The sequence below is a fragment of the Salvelinus namaycush genome, chromosome 36 (genome assembly GCF_016432855.1).
Source record: "Salvelinus namaycush isolate Seneca chromosome 36, SaNama_1.0, whole genome shotgun sequence".
Taxonomy (NCBI): domain Eukaryota; kingdom Metazoa; phylum Chordata; class Actinopteri; order Salmoniformes; family Salmonidae; genus Salvelinus; species Salvelinus namaycush.
In genome coordinates, this window is record NC_052342.1 from 19,855,237 (window position 1) to 19,877,812 (window position 22,576).

At 40.8% G+C, this 22,576-nt stretch overlaps 1 protein-coding gene across 1 annotated transcript; it reads right to left on the bottom strand.

Annotated features, from left to right (window-relative positions):
* Positions 1-489: 489 nt before the first annotated feature.
* LOC120030463 (microtubule-associated protein 11-like) lies at positions 490-20,972 on the bottom strand. Its single transcript, XM_038975879.1, has 11 exons — positions 20,300-20,972; positions 18,974-19,069; positions 18,757-18,886; positions 18,521-18,607; positions 14,838-14,958; positions 14,463-14,610; positions 9,166-9,227; positions 2,015-2,187; positions 1,561-1,697; positions 1,200-1,399; positions 490-682 (listed from the first exon to the last, which is right to left on the bottom strand). The coding sequence occupies exons 1-11, from the start codon at positions 20,789-20,791 to the stop codon at positions 490-492; spliced, it is 1,839 nt and encodes a 612-aa protein (XP_038831807.1). The 5' UTR covers positions 20,792-20,972.
* Positions 20,973-22,576: the final 1,604 nt, after the last annotated feature.

The following is a 22,576-nucleotide window of genomic DNA, read 5'->3' on the forward strand; positions in this document are numbered from 1 at the left end:
CTTGACTCAAGGACTCTAGCTTTAACATCCAACGTTTTACATCAAACATGTCGCATGCAGAACAGTGTTAGAGAACACTTAATAGTGTTAGTTAGACAATGTATTAAGTTTATTAATTAACCAAACCCTGTGAATTTCACGTTAAATGGCAGCCCAAATATTACTGCAGATCTAGCTCGCCACCCGATGTTTTTTTGTGTAAAACAGTTATTTACATATTTAATTACACACCAAGACATAAAACAAGGAATAAAACAGAATGTTGAAATAATAGTAAAAAAAGAAAAATAATTGTGTTGAAAGTAACTTCTCCGGTGTCTTGAAATGATGTGGGTCATGTAGAGTAAGTCATTCAGTGTGGTGACTGTGGTCTGTATTTTTGTGTGAACCAGTTTTTGCATTTTGTTTCAGGTTGGATGAAATGCTCAATGAAAAATGTTCTCCCCCCCCTCTTCCTCTAAATCTCCCATTACATCTCTTATTTCCTCTCTACCTCATTCCTCCAACCCTCCCTCCCTCGCTCTCCCAGTCTCTTCCAAGTTCCAGTACCAATACCTTACACTCTCTCTTGGCGATCTTATCCAGTGAGAGGACGGGGCGTTCGGGGGGAAGGTAGAGGGGTCGACCCACTGGAGATCCCACTGGAGGAGTGATGGCCCGCCGCTCCATAACACTGCCCGTCCTGGAACACACACACGGACAGATACAGACAGATGCAACAGACAGACACACACAGGCACACACACAAGATGGGGATGATTAGGAGAGAGTTGAAAGAGTCAGAGCGGTCAGGGAGGCACTGCCAGAACTTGGGGATTACAGTATGGTTGGGTGTGTGCGTGTCTGACAATGCTAATGTGTGTGTGTCTACGTGTGTGTTCTGCCTTCAAGTTAAATCTAAAAAGGGAATATACATTTGATGTTTTTCCTCCCCGATCTATACAACCTACTGTACATTCTCAAAGTGAATGAGAACTATATACCTACGCAATCAAAACACCTTTCTTTTATTCATTTCTTTATTCATTATTCGTTTTATTCATTTGGGAAATGTTCTATAACTGTTAATTATTTTTTGAAAATGTGGAGTAGGTTGTGTAGATCGGTAGGGAAAAAATTGAATGTATTCCTTTTTAGATGACATTTTAAGGCAGCAAGACTTTCACTAGCGACTGTATATCCGCGTCTGTGTCTCCTACCTCATAAGATGTGACCGCGAGGGTTGTTGGTGAGAGAAGCTCTGTGACCGTCCCAGACTCTGTCTGTCCAGCAGGTCTCTAACTGCAGGGCTGGAGGGAGAGTTGTTACGGGACAGAGACAGAGACATGGCTCTGGCCTCAGCAGGGGGGTTAGAACAGGACGCTGTGAACTGGAGCTTCAGCTTCATGTGCTGGCTTAACTGGAGAGGAAGAGGAGGGTGAGTGAGTAATGTTTGGTCTGAGAAACGACACAGACAGACAGACAGACAGACAGACAGACAGACAGACAGACAGACAGACAGACAGACAGACAGACAGACAGACAGACAGACAGAGTGTGTGTGTGTGTGTGTGTTGGTACCTCAAACAGTCCTGCCTTGAGAATCTGGAAGGCAACTGTGAAGGAGAGGGTGGATCCTTTCCGACACTGTCCCAAGTTGTTGAGGGGGGAGTGACACACCACAGAACTCGCTGACGGGTCCTCCTGCCGACCACGACCTGAGGGGAGGAAGGGAGAGAGGATGGTGCTTAGTTTAACCAAGGAGAGAGCAATATAATATAACCTAAAGTCATTCTGTTCCTCTGGTATGTAGTCAGTTAGTTAGGGGCTTTGTTACAAATCATGACTGGATGTTAGACAGGATTCACCCCTCATCTACCACTATACCTCTCTCTCCCCCTCTCCCTCCCTCCCCTGTAACAACCTCTCCATTATTTTTTCGCTCTCCTCCATCTTCCCTCTGTCTCTTTCCATCCCTCTTCCAATCTCTCTCTATCACTCTTTTCCCCCCTCCATAACGATTATCTCTTCTCACCTTCGGGTGTCCAGACCAGGCGTACAGCCAGGAAGTCCTGCAGGTTGTTGAGGAGGGTGTATTTGACCCGGAAGTGCTCCTGCGGCCTCACGGCACTCTGACAGGAAGCTGTCATCACCAAACGGGGGCAGTCCAGTCTCACGCTGGGTAGCTGGTAGTGGGTCGAAATGTACCTGGGGAAGGGAAGTGAAGAAGGTCAAATCAGGTAATAATGGGGTAGGTATATTTGGACAGATAATAGAATTAAAATGGAGAGTAGTTATTATGGGGTAGTTCCAACAAATACTGGGTGTACATGTATCTTGTGAAGGGAAGGCTTGTAGTTATGCTTGTAGTTATAATAGGGTAGTTACAGTGCATTCGGAAAGTATTGGGACCCCTTCCCACATTTAGTTACGTTACAGCCTTATTCTAAAATGGATTCAAATACTTTTTTTCCCTCATCAATCTATACACAATACCCCATAATGACAAAGCGAAAACAGGTTTTTCGAGATTTTTGCAAATGTATAAAAAATATATCTAAAAAAATACCTTATTTACTTAAGTATTCAGACCCTTTGCTATGAGACTCGAAATTGAGCTCAGGTGCATCCTGTTTCTATTGATCATCCTTGAGATGTTTCTACAACTTGATTGGCGTCCACCTGTGGTAAATTCAATTGATTTGGAAAGACACACACCTGTCTATATAAGGTCCCACAGTTGACAGTGCATGTCAGAGCAAAAACCAAGCCATGAGGTCGAAGGAATTGTAAGTAGAGCTCCGAGACATGATTGTGTTGAGGCACAGATCTGGGGAAGGGTACCAAAACATTTCTGCAGCATTGAAGGTCGCCAAGAGCACAGTGGCTTCCATCATTCTTAAATGGAAGAAGTTTGGAACCACCAAGACTCTTCCTAGAGCTGGCTGCCCGGCCAAACTGAGCAATTGGAGGAGAAGGGCTTTGGTCAGGGAGGTGATTAAGAACCCGATGGTCACTCTGACAGAGCTCCAGAGTTCCTCTGTGGAGATGGGAGAACCTTCCAGAAGAACAACCATCTCTGTAGCAACACCAATCAGTAAAAGGCACATGACAGCTCACTTGGAGTTTGCCAAAAGGCACCTAAAGGACTCTCAGACCATGAGAAACAAGATTCTCTGGTCTGATGAAACCAAGATTTAACTCTAGCAAGCAATGGCAATCATGTATTTTCTTACAGAGATTACTGTTCTAAAATATGTCCATACTGAAACTTTCAGATGAAGTTGTGTGAATTAAACATGGTCAATTGCTTTCATGAGCTTTTTCTCTCACTGCCCTGAGTTTAAGACAAGGGCTTAGGGTGGGGATTCCGGTGGGGTGCCCCCACCCAGGCAGTGGCAGTGCTGGCAACACTAGCTGCAGTAACCCATGGGGAGGGGGTCACACTCGGACATTCAGAGAGGGGGTATATTATTGTGGCCCTGGCGGCACAAAATCAAAGTCGGACTGCATGGAGATGCGTGGGGACATGGTCATGACGGGTGGCCGTATTGTGGGTGTTTCAGGAATAAGGTGTACATTTGACCTCCATTATCTAGGATATGACAATGGTAAATAAATCTCTCAATTTTTGCTAATTTTTTGTGCGGTCTTGCAGGCCTTCTCATGCAGCTGCAACTGCAAGTGCATTTGTAAATCATGACCCATCTTGAGTTGGGCTCTGGGATGGTGCAATTGTTGAGAAAGTGAGCTTATGGTTGTGTGGGGGTAAGGGCTGAGTGTGTGTGGGTGTATGTGTGTATCCCACAACTGTTGCGAAGGAAGAAGTAAAAGATGTTAGGGACAATAGAGGATGATCCACAGATATACATAATACAAATCGAGGTGAGGGCAATGGAAATGCATATGGTAATTGATCTTCTTCAATTCGGTAAATGGCACTGTATGCTCTTTTCAAAGAATGGATCCCAGTCGGTTCAGGGCTATGGGATACAGGGGGTCGAGGGTGGTCTACCGGGCATTGGGATGACAAGCCATCTCGAGATGAGGCCTTTTAGCGGGTGGAATAGTAGGGACCAATTGGAGGTTTACTTAGTAGAAATGCAAATATCATGGTACAACTATATAGACACTCAATCATTATGTTACTTTTTAATAGTACGTTTACAAAAATATATTCTGATTAAAAGAATGAAAGGTGTGTCTCATTATGGTAAGTGGTGAAATAAGTATAGCCAGTTACAATTGTAATGGCTTAGCAGATAATAAGAAAAGACGATCAGTATTTACCTGGCTAAAAGAGAAGGATTATAATATCTATTGTTTACAGGAAACCCATTCAACAGTTTTAGATGAAGTTTTGTGGAAAAAGAACTGGGGGGGCAAAATATATTTCTCCCATGGGCAAAGAAATTCAAAAGGGGTGATGGTTTTAATTAACAATAATTTTGATCCAAATGTGCAAATTGTCCAAACAGATCCTCAAGGTAGATGGATTATTTTAAATATGTTATTGGACAATAAACAAATATGGCTTGTTAACCTATACGGTCCGAATAATGATGATCCAAGCTTCTTTGAAAATATATATAAGAATTTATCAACTCTACAAGCAACACTAGACTCTATTATTATAGTGGGAGATTTTAATACGGTCTTAAATACCTCTATAGACCGGAAAGGAAATCACACTACAAACTATCACCCTCAGGCACTTAAGGAAATCATGAATGTCATGGATATATTGGAATTAGTGGATATATGGAGACTTAAATACCCTGATTTAGTGAGATATACATGGCGGAGGCTGAATCAAGCTAGTCGTCTTGACTACTTTCTTATACCATTCTCTCTGGCACCAAAAGTTAAAAAAGTGTTGATAGGGGACAGAATGCGGTCGGATCATCACATAATTGGCATATATATTTCTCTTACAGAATTTCCACGTGGGCGAGGATATTGGAAATTTAATCAAAGTCTACTAGATGATAAATTGTTTAGAACTAGGACAGAAGATTTTATAACTGACTTTTTCAGACATAACATAGGTACAGCAGATCCCCTTATTGTATGGGACACTTTTAAGTGTGCCTTTAGAGGCCATGCAATTCAGTACTCATCTATAAAACAAAAGCAATTTAGATCAAAAGAGTCCATATTAACAAAGGAAATTGAAGGACTAACAGTACAGTTAGATAGCAATAAAAACAGTACCATAGAGGCACAGAATAAGTTAGAGGAAAAACAAAAAGAAATGGAGGAACTTATTCAAGAAAGATCCAGTGTAATACATTATAAAAATAAAGCGAACTGGATGGAATATGGGGAAAAATGCACCAAATTCTTTTTCAATCTTCAATATAGAAATGCTACCAAAAAAAATGTATTAAAACTTGTTACAAATGATGGAGTCACGCATGATTCACCAAATGATATTTTGAAAGAGGAAGTAAAGTACTTTAAGAATATGTTTTCGTTTCAGGCTCCTCCATCTCCACTAACTGAAACTAATTGTATGGATTTTTTTCCTATTAATAATGTAAAATTAACATCTGTACAGAAAGACTCATGTGAAGGCCAAATTACAGAGGAGGAACTGCTTGATGCAATTGGGGCCTTTAAGGATGGGAAAACTCCAGGGCTGGATGGCATACCAGTGGAAGTATACAAAACTTTTTTTGATATACTCAAAGGACCATTATTAGCTTGTTTTAACCACTCCTATATAAATGGTAGATTATCAGACACGCAACAAGAAGGTCTGATATCGTTATTACTGAAACAGGACCCAAGTGGTATATATAAAGATCCAGTCCAATTAAAAAATTGGAGACCTCTTACACTTCAGTGTTGTGATGCAAAAATCCTAGCAAAATGCTTGGCGCATAGAATAAAAAAAGTTTTGTCAGATATTATTCATCCTAATCAGACAGGTTTTTTACATGGACGATACATTGGAGATAATATAAGGCAAGTACTGGAAACAATAGAACACTATGAAATATCGGGGACACCAGGTCTGGTTTTCATAGCTGATTTTGAAAAGGCTTTTGATAAAGTACGACTGGAGTTTATATATAAATGCCTAGAGTATTTCAATTTTGGGGAATCTCTTATAAAATGGGTTAAAATTATGTATAGTAACCCTAGGTGTAAAATAGTAAATAATGGCTACATCTCAGAAAGTTTTAAACTATCTAGAGGAGTAAAACAAGGTTGTCCACTATCGGCATATCTATTTATTATTGCCATCGAAATGTTAGCTGTTAAAATTAGATCAAACATTAATATTAATGGATTAGAAATCCGTGGCTTAAAAACTAAGGTGTCATTGTACGCTGATGATTCATGTTTTCTTTTAAAACCACAACTAGAGTCTCTCCACGGCCTCATAGAGGATCTAGATACCTTTGCTATCCTCTCTGGATTAAAACCAAATTATGATAAATGTACCATATTACGTATTGGATCACTAAAAAATACACATTTTATATTGCCATGTAGTTTACCAATTAAATGGTCTGACGGAGATGTGGATATACTCGGTATAAAAATCCCAAAAGAAAGAAATGATCTCACTCCAATACATTTTTATAGAAAGTTAGCAAAAATAGATAAGATCTTGCTACCATGGAAAGGAAAATACTTGTCTATTTGTGGAAAAATCACCCTGATTAACTCTTTAGTCATATCACAGTTTACCTATTTGCTTATGGTTTTGCCTACACCTAGTGACCTGCTTTTTAAATTATATGAACAAAAAATATTCCATTTTATTTGGAACGGCAAGCCAGATAAAATTAAAAGGGCCTATTTATATAACGAATATGAATTCGGAGGGCAGAAATTATTAAATATTAAAGCATTAGACCTCTCACTAAAGGCATCAGTCATACAAAAGTTATACTTAAATCCAAACTGGTTCTCTAGTAAATTGGTACGAATGTCTCATCCTATGTTCAAGAAGGGCCTTTTTCCCTTTATTCAGATTACACCTGCTCACTTTCGGTTGTTTGAAAAGGAAATAATCTCCAAAATATCCTTATTTTTTAAACAAGCCTTAGAAAGTTGGTTGCAATTTCAGTTTAATCCACCTGAAAGGACGGAACAAATAGTACAACAAATATTGTGGTTAAATTCAAATATAGTAATTGATAAAAAAACTGTATTTATCGAAGAAATGTTTAAAAAAGGTATAATTTTTGTGAATGATATCATAAATAGGACTGGTGGAGTTATGTCACACATGCAGCTCACACAGACATATGGAAATGTCTGCTCTACCCAAAATTACAACCAATTAATTGCAGCATTACCACAAAAATGGAAGAGGCAAGTAGAAGGGGAAAAAAGTAAGGAACTTGTATGTCGGCCCTGTATTAAAGAACATAAATGGTTAAAGAAAAGTGTGATAAATAAAAACATATACCAATTTCATTTAAGGACCAAAAAACTGACAGCTGTGCCATATAAATTGCAAAATAGTTGGGAAGAGATGTTCGATGTACCCATTCCATGGCACATGGTTTATGAATTGATACGCAAAACAACGCCGGATTCAAAACTTCGAATTTTTCAATTTAAATTATTGTACAAAATTCTTGCAACTAATAGAATGTTATATATATGGGGTATACAATCTTCCCAGCTCTGTAGATTCTGCTGTGAGGAGGCAGAGTCATTAGACCATTTATTTTGGTATTGTCCATATGTAGCTCGTTTTTGGTCACAGGTCCAGGAATGGCTGAAGAATTGCAACATTTGCCTAGAACTAACGCTACAGATAGCAATACTGGGGGATTTGAAAAGCCATAGTCAATCAATCAATAATATAATAATTATTTTAGCAAAAATGTTTATTTTTAATTTACAATCTGTAGAAGCTATGAGAATAGGAAGGTTCAAATCTTTTGTGAAGCATCACAGCACAGTTGAAAAATATATGGCAAATAAAAATCCGAAATGGATGATGTTGGAAGATAGATGGGAAGGGTTGAGTAGAACTGAAGGGTGGGACTAATAACAAGATAAACAATGTAGGGCATACGGGATCTGTGAAATGTGTATAGGTGCGGAGCTTTTGTGAAATAGCACAGTTACAAGTGGAAATAAAATTGGATGGACAACAGAAATAGAGGAAGGACTAAGAACAAACAAGAGAGAACTATTATAAAGTAGTCTGTGTCTGTAAAATAGGTATAAGATGTATAAATTGAAGGTAAAAGCAGAAGTGTTTATTAGTTTACTCCAATTGGGGGAGCGGTGGTAGGGTTGCGGGGAATAATAATAAAGGTATATTCTTTAAAAAAGTATGTATGTCTATATAGGTATGTGTATGTATATATGTATATATGTATGCATGCGTGTATGGATATATATATTTACCCCAAAAAATATGGGGGATTGGAAATGATGCAGACAATTACATTGGAAGCAACATTCTTTCCGCAATATTAAGCTGATCCACCCCAAGAAAAAAAAAAAAAAAAAAAAAGAAAAGACAAGGGCTTAGCCATCTTGGAATTAAGAACATTTCCAAGAACTTCATTTTCAAGAATCTTTTTGCTAAAGGAGAAACATAAGAAATAGCACAAGAAAATTTCCAATAACCTTTTTGAGGAATAGCAGCTTTGCTTAACTTTCTTCTCGAGTCTATAGTTAAGGAAAAAAATGGCAGTTAAGAGGTAATCGCTTCTTAAGAAGGTTTTGTGAATCCGGCCCCTGGGCCTCCTGAGTGGCGCAGCAGTCTAAGGCACTGCATCGCAGTGCTAGAGGAGTCACTACAAACCCGGGTTCGATCCCGGGCAGTATCACAACCGGCCGTGATCGGGAGTCACATAGGGCGGTGCACAATTGGCCCAGCGTCATCCGGGTTAGGGGAGGGTCTGGCGGGGGGGGCTTTACTTGGCTCATCGCGCTCTCTAGCGAGTCCTTATGGCGTGCCGGGCACTTGCAAGCTGACCCCGGTCGTCAGTTGAACGGTGTTTCCTCTGACACATTGGTGCGGCTGGCTTCCAGGTTAAGCGGCCTGGTTTTAAGAAGCACGGTTGGGCGGGTCATATTTCAGAGGACGCATGACTCGACCTTCGCCTCCCGAGCCCGTTGGGGAGTTGCAGCGATGAGACAAGATCGTAATTGTGGAGAAGAAAAGAGGGTAAAATAGAAACATTTAAAAAGTAAACCTACCTGGTAAATGGAAGCTTAGAGGTAGACCATTGCAGCACAGCCACCAATGGAACCTCCAGACCCTAAAGCAGAAAGAAAAACACATTCCTCAAATGATCTCATGCTGTAGACATAAGGACATTATTGGCAGATCTTTCATGCATATGTTTAATCTAAAACAGTTGAAATGATCTCACACTAAAGCCGGTTGTACACTACACAAAGAAAAAATATATATAATAATTTGCTGAGCGATGGTCTTGCCAACATAGTGGTGCGCACACTAAACAATGTGGCACAGATGGGGGTCACACACTACAAGATTCTTCACTTGGTCGTAAGGATTGTCGATACCACGCTGTCTCGCCAAAACAACGATGTGATTAGATTTAACGTAGCTACAACGAGCTGTGGCTCAAAGCAGCCTCAAATATTTTCAGTCAGACATTAACGCTTGCCATACAATACAATCTGAAAGTATTCAGACCCCTTTACTTTTTCCAAATGTTTTTATTTTACAGCCTCAATTGTTTTTCTCCCTCATCAATCTACACACAATACCCCATAACGACGAAGCAAAAACTATTTATAAAAAAAAAAAACTGAAATATTACATTTACATAAGTATTCAGACCCTTTACTCAGTACTTTGTTGAAGCACCTTTGACAGCGATTACAGCCTCAAGTCTTCTTGGGTATGATGCTACAAGCTTGGCACACCTGTATTTGGGAAGTTTCTCCCATTCTTCTCTGCAGAGCCTCTCAAGCTCTGTCAAGTTGGATGGGGAAGGTCGCTGCACAGCTATTTTTAGGTCTCTCCAGAGATGTATTGGGTTCAAGTCCGGGCTCTGTCTGGGCCACTCAAGGACATTGTGGTGGTGAAATTACAAGATTGTCATAATACTGTTATTGCATCAAATGGTAATTTTATGCAACAGAATAAGGGTTCTTAGAACTCTATTGTGTCTGTGTGAACTGAGAGTGGGCCTCTGCGGCTTAATGCAAAGAGTAGATTTACGTTGCCTTTGGTGGTAAACCTAACAATCCACATTCCATTCATGTGAAGGAAATTGCTCTGGTCTGACTGGAAGGTACCAGGGAGAGATGGCTCGGGTTGAGAGGAACCTCGTTTTGGGGGCTAAACCCTGGTTTCCTTACAATGAGAACAGTCTTCACAGCAGATACTGTCTGCTATGAATTATTCATTTATTTCATACAAATCCTGACCTTGTGACCCATTCCACACATCTGTTGTGTGTCATCTAGACTAAGGGGGTGTATCTTTGCCATATAAAAGATGTTGGTATTTTTTGTGTCGGGGCTCTCAACACAACATTCAAGAGTGTTGTGTCGACCAGCCATCGTTATTGCAGAGCACTCACATGAATCACCTGTGTGTGTGGTGTGACATGCTTTTCTTATTAATAAGTGAATAAAGATTTAGTTTAACTCTGACTTGTATGAAAAGTTTATGTCTCCTCATTTGACAATAAAGAAATAACCACCACAACATTCAGAGACTTGTCCCGAAACCACTCCTGCGTTGTCTTGGCTGTATGCTTAGGGTCGTTGTCCTGTTGGAAGGTGAACCATCTCTCCAGTCTGAGGTCTTGAGCAATCTGGAGCAGGTTTTCATCAAGGATCTCTCTGAACTTTGCTCTATTCACCTCTCTCTCGATCCTGACTAGCCTCCCAGTCCCTTCCGCTGAAAAACATCCCCACAGCATTATGCTGCTGCCACCATGCTTCGCCGTAGGGATGGTGCCAGGTTTCCTCCGGACATGACGCTTGGCATTCAGGCCAAAAAGTTCAATCTTGGTTTCATCAGACCAGGGAATCTTGTTTCTCATGGTCTGAGTCCTTTAGGTGCCTTTTGGCAAACTCCAAGTGAGCTGTCATGTGCCTTTTACTGAGGAGTGGCTTCCATCTGGCCACTCTACCATAAAGGCCTGACTGGTGGAGTGCTGCAAAGATGGTTGTCCTTCTGGAAGGTTCTCCCATCTCCACAGAGGAACTCTGGAGCTCTGTCAGAGTGACCATCGGGTTCTTGGTCACCTCCCTGACCAAGACCCTTCTCCTCCGATTGCTCAGTTTGGCCAGGCAGCCAGCTCTAGGAAGAGTCTTGGTGGTTCCAAACTTCTTACATTTAAGAATAATGGAGGCCACTGTGTTCTTGGGGACCTTCAATGCTGCAGAAATGTTTTGGTACCCTTCCCCAGATCTGTGCCTCAACATAATCCTGTCTCGGATCTCTACGGACAATTCCTTCGACCTCATGGCTTGGTGTTTTGCTCTGACATGCACTGTCAACTGTGGGACCTTATATAGACAGGTGTGTGCCTTTCCAAATCATGTCCAATCAGTTGAATTTAGCACAGGTGGACTCCAGTCAAGTTGTAGAAACATCTCAAGGATGATCAATGGAAACAGGATGCATCGGAGCTCAATTTCGAGTCTCATAGCAAAGGGTCTGAATACATATGTAAATAAGGTATTTTTGTTTTGTATTTTTTATACATTTGCAAACATTTTCTAAAAACCTGTTTTTGTTTTGTCATTATAGGGTATTGTGTGTAGATTGATTAGGATTTTATTTATTTAATCCATTTTAGAATAAGGCTGTAACGTAACAAAAGTCCAGATTTGAATATTTTCCGGATGAACTGAACAAAGTGGAAAAACAGTTGAAGTCGAAAGTTTACATACACCTTAGCCAAATACATTTAAACTCAGTTTTTCACAATTCCTGACATTTAATCCTTGTAAAAATTCCCTGTCTTAGGTCAGTTAGGATCACCTCTTTATTTTAAGAATGTGAAAATTCAGAATAATAGTAGGGAGAATGATTTATTTCAGCTTTTATTTCTTTCATCACATTCCCAGTGGGTCAGAAGTTTACATACATTTAATTAGTATTTGGTAGCATTGCCTTTAAATTGTTTAACTTGGGTCAAACGTTTCGGGTAGCCTTCCACAAGCTTCCCACAATAAGTTGGGTGAATTTTGGCCCATTCCTCCTGACAGAGCTGGTGTAAAGGAGTCAGGTTTGTTGGCCTCATTGCTCGCACACGCTTTTTCAGTTCTGCCCACACATTTTCTATGGGATTGAGGTCAGGGCTTTGTGATGGCCACTCCAATACTTTGACTTTGTTGTCCTTAAGCCATTTTGCAACAACTTTGGAAGTATGCTTGGGGTCATTGTCCATTTGGAAGACTCATTTAGGACCAAGCTTTAACTTCCTGACTGATGTCTTGGGATGTTGCTTCAATATAGCCACATCATTTTCTTTCCTCATGATGCCATCTATTTTGTGAAGTGCACCAGTCCCTTCTGCAGCAAAGCACCCCACAACATGATGCTGCCATCCTCGTGCTTCACGGTTGGGATGGTGTTCTTCGGCTTGCAAGACTCCCCCTTTTTCCTCCAAACATAACAATGGTCATTACGGCCAAACAGTTCTATTGTTGTTTCATCAGACCAGAGGACATTTCTACAAAAAGTACCATCTTTGTCCCCATGTGCAGTTGCAAACCGTAGTCTGGCTTTTTTATGGCGGTTTTGGAGCAGTGGCTTCTTCCTTGCTGAGCGGCCTTTCAGGTTATGTTGATATAGGACTCATTTTACTGTGGATATAGATACTTTTGTACCTGTTTCCTCCAGCATCTTCACAAGGTCCTTTGCTGTTGTTCTGGGATTGTTTTGCACCATTCGCACCAAAGTATGTTCATCTCTAGGAGACAGAACGTGTCTCCTTCCTGAGCAGTATGACGGCTGCGTGGTCCCATGGTGTTTATACTTGCGTACTATTGTTTGTACAGATGAACGTGGTACCTTAAGGTGTTTGGAACTTGCTCCCAAGGATGAACCAGACTTGTGGAGGTCTACATTTTTTTCTGAGGTCTTGGCTGATTTCTTTTGACTTTCCCATGTCAAGCAAAGAGGCACTGAGTTTGAAGGTAGGCCTTGAAATATATCCACAGGTATACCTCCAATTGACTCAAATGATGTCAAGTAGCCTATCAGAAGCTTCTAAAGCCATGACATTATTTCCTGGATTTTCTCAAGCTGTTTAAAGGCACAGTCAATTTAGTGTATGTAAACTTCTGACCTACTGGAATTGTGATACCGTGAATTATAAGTGAAATAATCTGTCTGTAAACAATTGTTGGAAAATGTACTTGTGTCATGCACAAAGTAGATGTCCTAACCAACTTGCCAAAACTATAGTTTGTTAACAAGAAATTTGTGGAGTGGTTGAAAAACAAGTTTTAATGACTCCAACCTAAGTGTATGTAAACTTCCGACTTCAACTGTATCAAGCCAACATATTGAATTGAATAACATTGGTTGTGAACTTCAGAGCTATAGCGATTTGACACTTTGGCTTTGGTTAAAGGCAAGTACAAACACATACTAGTTGTAGTCATCGCTCCTGCTCTAGTCTACACATCCTGGGTGAAGCGAAACACTCATCATCTCCCTGTTTTCTTCTCTGGCGAGCTCTCATTGGCTATTGCTTGTCACCGTTTTCAAAACTTGTTGTAGCACACTACACGAGCATTGCAGATTTTATGCAGATAAAATCAAACATGTTTGAAAATATTTGGGACGTCTGGGACTGCTCAAAGACGAGATCGGTAGTCCTCAGATTGTGTCTCTGACCCGCTCACATTAAACAAGTGTCAGTGATGGCTGCGCGTCCCGAGTAGGCAATGACATGGGAATTTTGTCTCCAATCTCAAAAACTAAATCCGGGCCAAAATCGTGTAGTGTACATTCGGGTTAAGTATGATATTATAGTCTGGAATGTATCTCACTGACACAGATACTCCCTTCACTCCCCTTTATGTTACAAACTGGGACTATTTCATTTGGTATTACATTCTCCTTTCTCTCCGTGAGAGAATCTCTCCCTGCCTGCTTTTGAAAAAGGTTGAAGGTAACCGAGGAGAGGAGCCGAGGAGAGGAAACGGAGAAACAAATGCGCTTGTATGAAATGAGACATCTGCATTCGCACATTAACATTTTCTAGATAAAAGGATAAGTAGCATATAGATTTTAAATGTGTGCTTGCTTTTCTCATTCCAAAAAACAACAGCTGATTCAAAGGGGGGAGTGGCCAATGTTTAAACACTCCTCCATGAGGATACACCTGTGCATCCTCTGCCGAAGTAGGTTATCATGGAGGTGAGCACAATCCTCCGTTCTCCTACTAACAAATTGACACTCTCCACGACTATCACCCACTTATCGGTTTCGGGGAAGGAGTCGAGGAGAGGATAGACTTTTGCCAATTGAGAATCTTCCCCACTCTCACCTCGCTGGACTCTTCCTCTGGCTGGTCTCTGAGCTGCAGCTGAAACAGGAAGTTCTGCTCCTCCAGGGCAGAGAGCATGCTGGGAAGGTGGGAGGAGCTACTGTTCATTCTGTGGAATGATGCCATGGTAACCTCCGCTGATTGGTGGCTGCAGACAGGTAGTATAGAATGTTGTGGTTACAAAATGGTTACAAAAAGTGGCACTTTTAACATTCTGATCAAGGTCTTTAAAAATTGTTATTTTTTTACAGCAGTTTTAAAAAAACAGACAATATTTAGACAGACATTACATCTTTCAAACACTTGTTTACCAGACACTGACCTAAGGCCAGTTTTGCATTAAATCCTAATGGTTAAGGTTGGGACTGTAATTACCAGACATTGTCCACTAGGAGTACAGAGCCATCAGGCATCATGGGGAGGTAGGACGCGTTGAAGTTAGGAAGAACCCTCACGTTCCTAACACACACCTCCTCCTGGGAACTGGAGTTTAATACTGGGGAGGGGAGAGGGGGGAGAGAGGTGGAGGGGGGCGGGGGGAGAGAGGTGGAGGGGGGGGGGGGGGAGGGTGAGAGAGTGGGAGGTGGAGGGGGGAGAGAGGTGGAAAAGGGTGAGAGAGTGGGAGGTGGAGGGGGGAGAGAGAGGTGGAGCGGGGAGCGAGAGAGAGGTAGGAGATATTAAAAAAGAGACACGAACAGGAAAACAGAGAGAAGGAGATGTTTAAGTGATGTAGTATTGTCTCCTAAAGGTCATGGTAGTATTGTCTCCTAAAGGTCATGGTAGTATTGTCTCCTAAAGGTCATGGTAGTATTGTCTCCTAAAGGTCATGGTAGTATTGTCTCCTAAAGGTCATGGTAGTATTGTCTCCTAAAAGTCATGGTAGTATTGTCTCCTAAAACAATGGAGTCACTTCCATAGGACAATATTTATACACATACACAAATCCCACATCCCATTAAAGGAATAGCGCAACATTTTGGCACCCGAGAGCAGTTTCTCTGTGTGCAGTTTGAAGGAAGTTGAAGGTAGATTCTGGGGCCATTGCTAACTACAGTTAGTGCAATGACTGGAAGTGTATAGGAACTGCTAGCATACGACCTTCAACTTCCTTCAACCTGCACACAGAGAAACTGCTCTCGGTTGCCAAAATGTCGCACTATTCCTTTAATGGGATGTGGATGCTGTAAGTGGGGTTTGTGTATGTATGTAGAAACATAAAAATGGTATCCATGAGTTCATCTGTGTCTGGGTAAGTAGAAAAAAGGGCTTACACTGCCTTCAGAAAGTACTCACACCCCATTACCTTTCCACATGTTGTTGTGTTACAGCCTGAATTTAACATGGATTACAATGTAGATTTATTTTGTCACTGGCCTACATACAATACCCCATGATGTCAAAGTGAAATGATGTTTCTCAAAATTTGTACAAATTAATTAAACATGAAAAGCTGAAATATCTTAAGTCAATAAGTATTCAACCCCTTTAGTTATGACAAGCCTAAATAAGTTCAGGAGTAAAAATGTGCTTAACAAGTCACATAATAAATTGCATGGACTCACTCTGTGTGCAATAATAGTGTTTAACATGAATGTTGAATGACTACCTCATCTCTGGACCCACACATACAATTATCTGTAAGTTCACTCGGTTGAGCAGTGAATTTCAAAACAGACCAGGGAGGTTTTCCAATACCTCGCAAAGAAGGTCACCCATTGGTAGATGGAAAAAAAAAAATCAAAAGCAGACATTGAATATACCTTTGAGCATAGTAAAATTATTAATTACACATTGGATGGTATATCAATACACCTAGTCACTACAAAGATACAGGCATCCTTCCTAACTTAGTTGCCAGAGGAGAAGGAAACCGCTCAGGGATTTCAGCACGAGGCCAATGGTGACTTTAAAACAGTTACGGAGTTTAATGGCTGTAATAGGAGAAAACTGAGGATGGATCAACAACATTGTAGTTACTCCACAATACTAACCTAATTAACAGAGTGAAAAGAAGGAAGCCTGTAGAGAATACAAATATTCCAAAACATGCATCCTGTTTGCAACAAGGCACTAAAGTAATACTGCAAATAAAGTGGCAAAGCAATTCACTTTTTGTCCTGAATACAAAGTGTAATGTTTGGGGCAAATCCAGTAAAGCACATTACTGAGTACCACTCTCCATATTTTCAAGCATGGTGGTAGTTGCATCATGTTATGGTTATGCTTGTAATCGTTCATCTACTGGGGAGTTTTTCAGAATAAAAAAAAACAGAAAGGTAAAATCCTAAAGGAAACCCTGGTTCAGTGTGCTTTCCACCAGACACTGGGAGATGAATTCACCTTTCAGCAGGACAACAACCTAAAACACAAGGCCAAATCTACACTGGAGTTACTTGCCAAGAAGACAGTGAATATTCCTGAGAGGCCGAGTTACAGTTTTGACTTAAATCTACTTGAAAATATATGGCAATGAAAATGGTTGTCAAGCTATGATCAACAACCAATTATACATAGCTTGGAGAATTATGAAAAGAATAATGTGCAAATGTTACACATTTGAGGTGTGGAAAGCTCTTAGAGACTTACCCCAAAAGACTCACACCTGTTATCGCTGCCAAATGTGCTTTTAAAAGTATTGACTCAGGGGTGCGAATACATATGGAAATTAAATATTTCTGTAATTTTTTTTCAATACATCTGCATTTTTTTTTTCTCTCACTTTGTCATTATGGGTTATTGTGTGTAGATGGGTATGAAAATATATATATTAAATCAATTTTTACTTCAAGCTACAACACGACAAAATGTGGAATAAGTCAAAGGACATGAATATTTTCTGAAGGCGCTGTAGTTGTCACACTATCCCTTTAAAACAATACATGGTCATTTCAGAGGGTCCTCTTACTCTATAGTGTAAACACACACACACACACACACCACATATGAGCCATTACACTTCTTGTTGCATAACACTGTAATAACACTGTGGCAGCGAGGATAAAGTACTTGATTTGTCATACTTTGCTCTCTGTTGCTGTTAACAAACCAAGACTGTGTTAGCATAACCACTAGCTTAGGCACTTTGTTTTCAAACAGGAAATAACATAACATAAATATACCATTTATCAGATGCTTTTCCCCAAAGCGACTTACAACAGTAAGTGCATAACTTTTTCATATGGGTGGCCGAAGCGGGAATATTAGTCCACAACCCTAGCATTGCAGGTGCCATGCTCTACCAACTGAGCCACACAGGACTAATCATGAATCTTCATTTGGCACTCCTCAACTAGGGCATTACCCAAGCAGCTACTGTACTGCCACCAGGTCAGACTGGACAACAGCAAATGATTGTCCTTGCTGGTTGATTCATTCCAGAGCCATGTATTTAGATAGATTGAGGTTTCTGCATTATGATTCCTTTACATGACACACCAACATTCTATGGCAGCCATGTTAGCGCCCCATTAACATGACATGGGGAATATTTAAATAATGCTTTGCAACTGAATTTCTAGAATTGGAACAATATTAAAAATTCGTAAAGTTGGCCCAACTCTCTATATTCATGGCTCTGATTAATTCCAGTGAATGAACAGGATTTTACACACACACACACACACACACACACACACACACACACACACACACACACACACACACACACACACACACACACACACACACACACACACACACACACACACACACACACACACAGAGCTTGTTTCAATCTTTCCTTTATTCAGAAGTCAGGAGCTCTTAGCTCTGCTTCAGAGCAGGGTGAGAGTGACACTTTGCAAATCTGAGAATAGAAAACACCCAATGAGTCTAGGGTTAAGAAGAAATAGTGTGAGCCCATTCTAAATCCACAAACAGCCCCCTACCATTTCAAGGCTTTAACTAGGGTCCAGAGTGTTTCTCATTCAGTGTAACTAGGGTCCAGAGTGTTTCTCATTCTGTGTAACTAGGGTCCAGAGTGTTTCTCGTTCAGTGTAACTAGGGTCCAGAGTGTTTCTCGTTCAGTGTAACAAAGTTTAACCTCCCCAGCTCCCTACCTTTGAGTACGGTCAGGTGCTTCCCGGAGACGGTAATCTGTTGACATTTCACAGTCGGAGGAGGAAGAACACTCAGGGTGGTGCTGACTGGACAGAGAGGGGGAAGGAGGGGGAGAGAGAGAGATATGTCATAAAAAAGACATTCAAAAACTATTCTGTACAATATTTAATTGAATGCAAATATGATGTTTTGAGTTTTTTGAATTTCAAAGGCATGTGTGTGTGTTTGTGTGTACCCTGGGCCTTGAAGGTGTTGAGGTCCTGTCTGAAGGTGTGTGTGGGACTCCTCAGCTGTAGGATGGTGAGGTAACCATGTTCCCTGATCTCTGCCTTCTCCTTCTCCTGCTTCCACACTGTCACTACGATCTGACATAGATAGGAATGCACAGGTTATGGCGAGGTTATGAACATGAATAGTCACTACGATCTTACCACACATAAACACACTCTCACCTTGACCTTGAGCGTGTTGACGTGGAGTTTGTCCAATGAGACGGTCAGAGGGAAGATGACCTCATCGTTCAGTACCACTGGCTTGTCCATGGGTGACTAGGAGAGAGGAGGGCACAAGTACACACACACAGAAATATTATATCATGTTCTATTGTCCATGGGTGACTAGGAGAGAGGAGGGCACAAGTACACACACACAGAAATATTATATCATTTTCTATTGTCCATGGGTGACTAGGAGAGAGGAGGGCACAAGTACACACACACAGAAATATTATATTGTTTTCTATTGTTCATGGGTGACTAGGAGAGAGGAGGGCACAAGTACACACACACAGAAATATTATATCGTTTTCTATTGTTCATGGGTGACTAGGAGAGAGGAGGGCACAAGTACACACACACAGAAATATTATATCGTTTTCGATTGTTCATGGGTGACTAGGAGAGAGAAGACGAGACAGAAAAACTATATTATATGTGTGTGTGTGTGTGTGTGTGTGTGTGTGCCACACAGAGAGAGATTATGTAAACAATGGGCTCTCACAAAAAGAAAGGAGGAGGCTTTATTTGGACTATAGATTCTTGATACGGATGTGAGTCACTACTGTTATCCACTCTCCCACATCAGCAGTGTATGATGGACAAACAGGATCTTTCACAAAAGACATGGGAAATGAAAGTGTGGTTGAGTGCCACAAATACAACAATCCATTCCCATTATTTTGCCCACATTGACTATCATAGTGGGTGTATTCTTGCAGCGTTGCCAACACCTCAAGGTACATTTGTTTGGCTATGAGCTGCTGTGTTATGAGAGGTGGTATGACTTCTCTGAAAATATGACTGGGTTGTTTTAGTCTGTCTGCACTGGCACCGTGCGGCTTCATAACAGGCAACGGTGAGCAAATACTCCACAAGCCCTGCTCTTTCTCTCTCAATGTCAAGTTCGGACAAATCGAAACAGTGCTGAGGCTCGCATGCTTGAGGCGTCTTGTATGTCATCAGTAACTACTAGATAGCGCCGACATGTACAGCAGATCACAATAACAAGTTATCATAGTCAGAGTGAGACAGTGTTTTGGCTTGTTGGGTCAGTGCATGCAGGAAGTTGAAAAAGGTCTGGTTCACTGTGGTCGTGGTTTACATGTGTGATTCTGCTGCACTCTTATCAGCTCAGGAAATGTCAGCACTTCCTATTTCACACAAGAGGTGTACACGTAGCCTATTATAAAATACAATAAACTGGGCATGTTTATAGTCCACTTACGGACCCTTCTTTCCCTTCCACTTATCACCAGACTGTTATTAATTATTTCATATTACCTGCATCGGTGCCCGCCGATACTGCCGCCCATCACTCCCCGTGTTATTGTGAATGAGAAGCGGCTTGCATTCTCTGAAGCCTCGGTTCCTGGTCTCCCTTCTGCCTATATGGGCTGTACCCGCAGCAAAGTCAACCTCGTCGGGGTCCTCGTCTGCACCGTCGTCGCTGTAGCTTCTCTGGAACTCGTGGGGGTGAAGTTGGGAGCGATGTCGGCTCTCTCCGGGGCAGACACTTGCTACAGCGGAGAGGGACCCGACCAGCTCCTTCCAAGCCTGGGTACCGCTGTCACTATCCCCGTTTCCCTTTGTCCCGCCCGAACCTGACCTTTCATCTCTGGACCGCAGGACCAACAAGAACTGCACGGTCTCGCCGAGATAGAGGTGACTGCGACGGGGGAGAGTTCGGTATTTTGACGGGTCGGAAAGGTCCGTGATGGGAACAGCAGGGAAATACATAAAATACTCGCATTGCGATTCCATCATTAGAACCATTGCTAACGTTAGCTAGCTTATTTACCCGGTTATTGCCACATACAAACAAGCTAATACGATTCACCCCCCCTCTTGGAGTTATAGTCTCCGTTTATGACCAGCGTCAACGGCTGGCCTATTTTCTATAAATATATTCTCAATAATAAACATTTAAAATCCAATTCATTGTGGCCATCAGTCGATGAACCTGCAACCGACTCTTCACTTTGCATTGTCCTTCAGTACAACCAGTCGATCACAGACAAAAAAAAAAGAATATTTAAAATAGGCAGGAGTAATCAACTGCCTATAAATATAGTTCACAGAAGCCCACATAGCAGGCCTTTCTCTCCCCAGTCAGGTAGGCCTACTAAAAACTATAGTATTATTTTTAAAAAAGTGTCTCACAATTAAATAAATAACACTTGATTTTGTCAGTTGAAAACATTGACTGAAAATCCTGTTAAACCCATTGTAAACTTGATGTGATCAATTTGCAACAATGCCTAGAGATTTGCACTTTCTATTTAAATCTTAAATAGATAACCCACTCAAAACCACACAAGGATCACAGGCAGAAGCTTTGTAAAACCAATGAATGAATGCATGCAGATATACTGTATATCGAGGTTTCAAACCAAGTATAAACATCTTCAAGTCACGGGGAGATAATGACATGTTAAATATAGTTTTCTGAAGTATAACCTACAATGTCTGCAAAAAGTATGCTCTCAAGTACGGTAGAATAGTCCCAATTTGAATGAGAATAAAAGTCCTATCAAACCAGTACATTATGTTTTTTTGTTCATGTTAAGCCTATCAAACCAGTACATTATGGTTGTTTGTTAATGTTAAGCCTATCAAACCAGTACACTATGGTTGTTTGTTAATGCTAGGCCTATCAAACCAGTACACTATGGTTGTTTGTTAATGTTAGGCCTATCAAACCAGTACACTATGGTTGTTTGTTAATGTTAGGCCTATCAAACCAGTACATTATGGTTGTTTGTTAATGTTAAGCCTATCAAACCAGTACACTATGGTTGTTTGTTAATGCTAGGCCTATCAAACCAGTACACTATGGTTGTTTGTTAATGTTAGGCCTATCAAACCAGTACATTATGGTTGTTTGTTAATGTTAGGCCTATCAAACCAGTACACTATGGTTGTTTGTTCATGTTAGGCCTATCAAACCAGTACACTATGGTTGTTTGTTAATGTTAGGCCTATCAAACCAGTACATTATGGTTGTTTGTTAATGTTAGGCCTATCAAACCAGTACATTATGGTTGTTTGTTAATGTTAGGCCTATCAAACCAGTATATTATGGTTGTTTGTTAATGTTAGGCCTATCAAACCAGTACATTATGGTTGTTTGTTAATGTTAGGCCTATCAAACCAGTACATTATGGTTGTTTGTTAATGTTAGGCCTATCAAACCAGTATATTATGGTTGTTTGTTAATGTTAGGCCTATCAAACCAGTACATTATGGTTGTTTGTTAATGTTAGGCCTATCAAACCAGTACATTATGGTTGTTTGTTAATGTTAGGCCTATCAAACCAGTACATTATGGTTGTATGTTAATGTTAGGCCTATCAAACCAGTACATTATGGTTGTTTGTTAATGTTAGGCCTATCAAACCAGTATATTATGGTTGTTTGTTAATGTTAGGCCTATCAAACCAGTACATTATGGTTGTTTGTTAATGTTAGGCCTATCAAACCAGTACATTATGGTTGTTTGTTAATGTTAAGCCTATCAAACCAGTACATTATGGTTGTTTGTTAATGCTAGGCCTATCA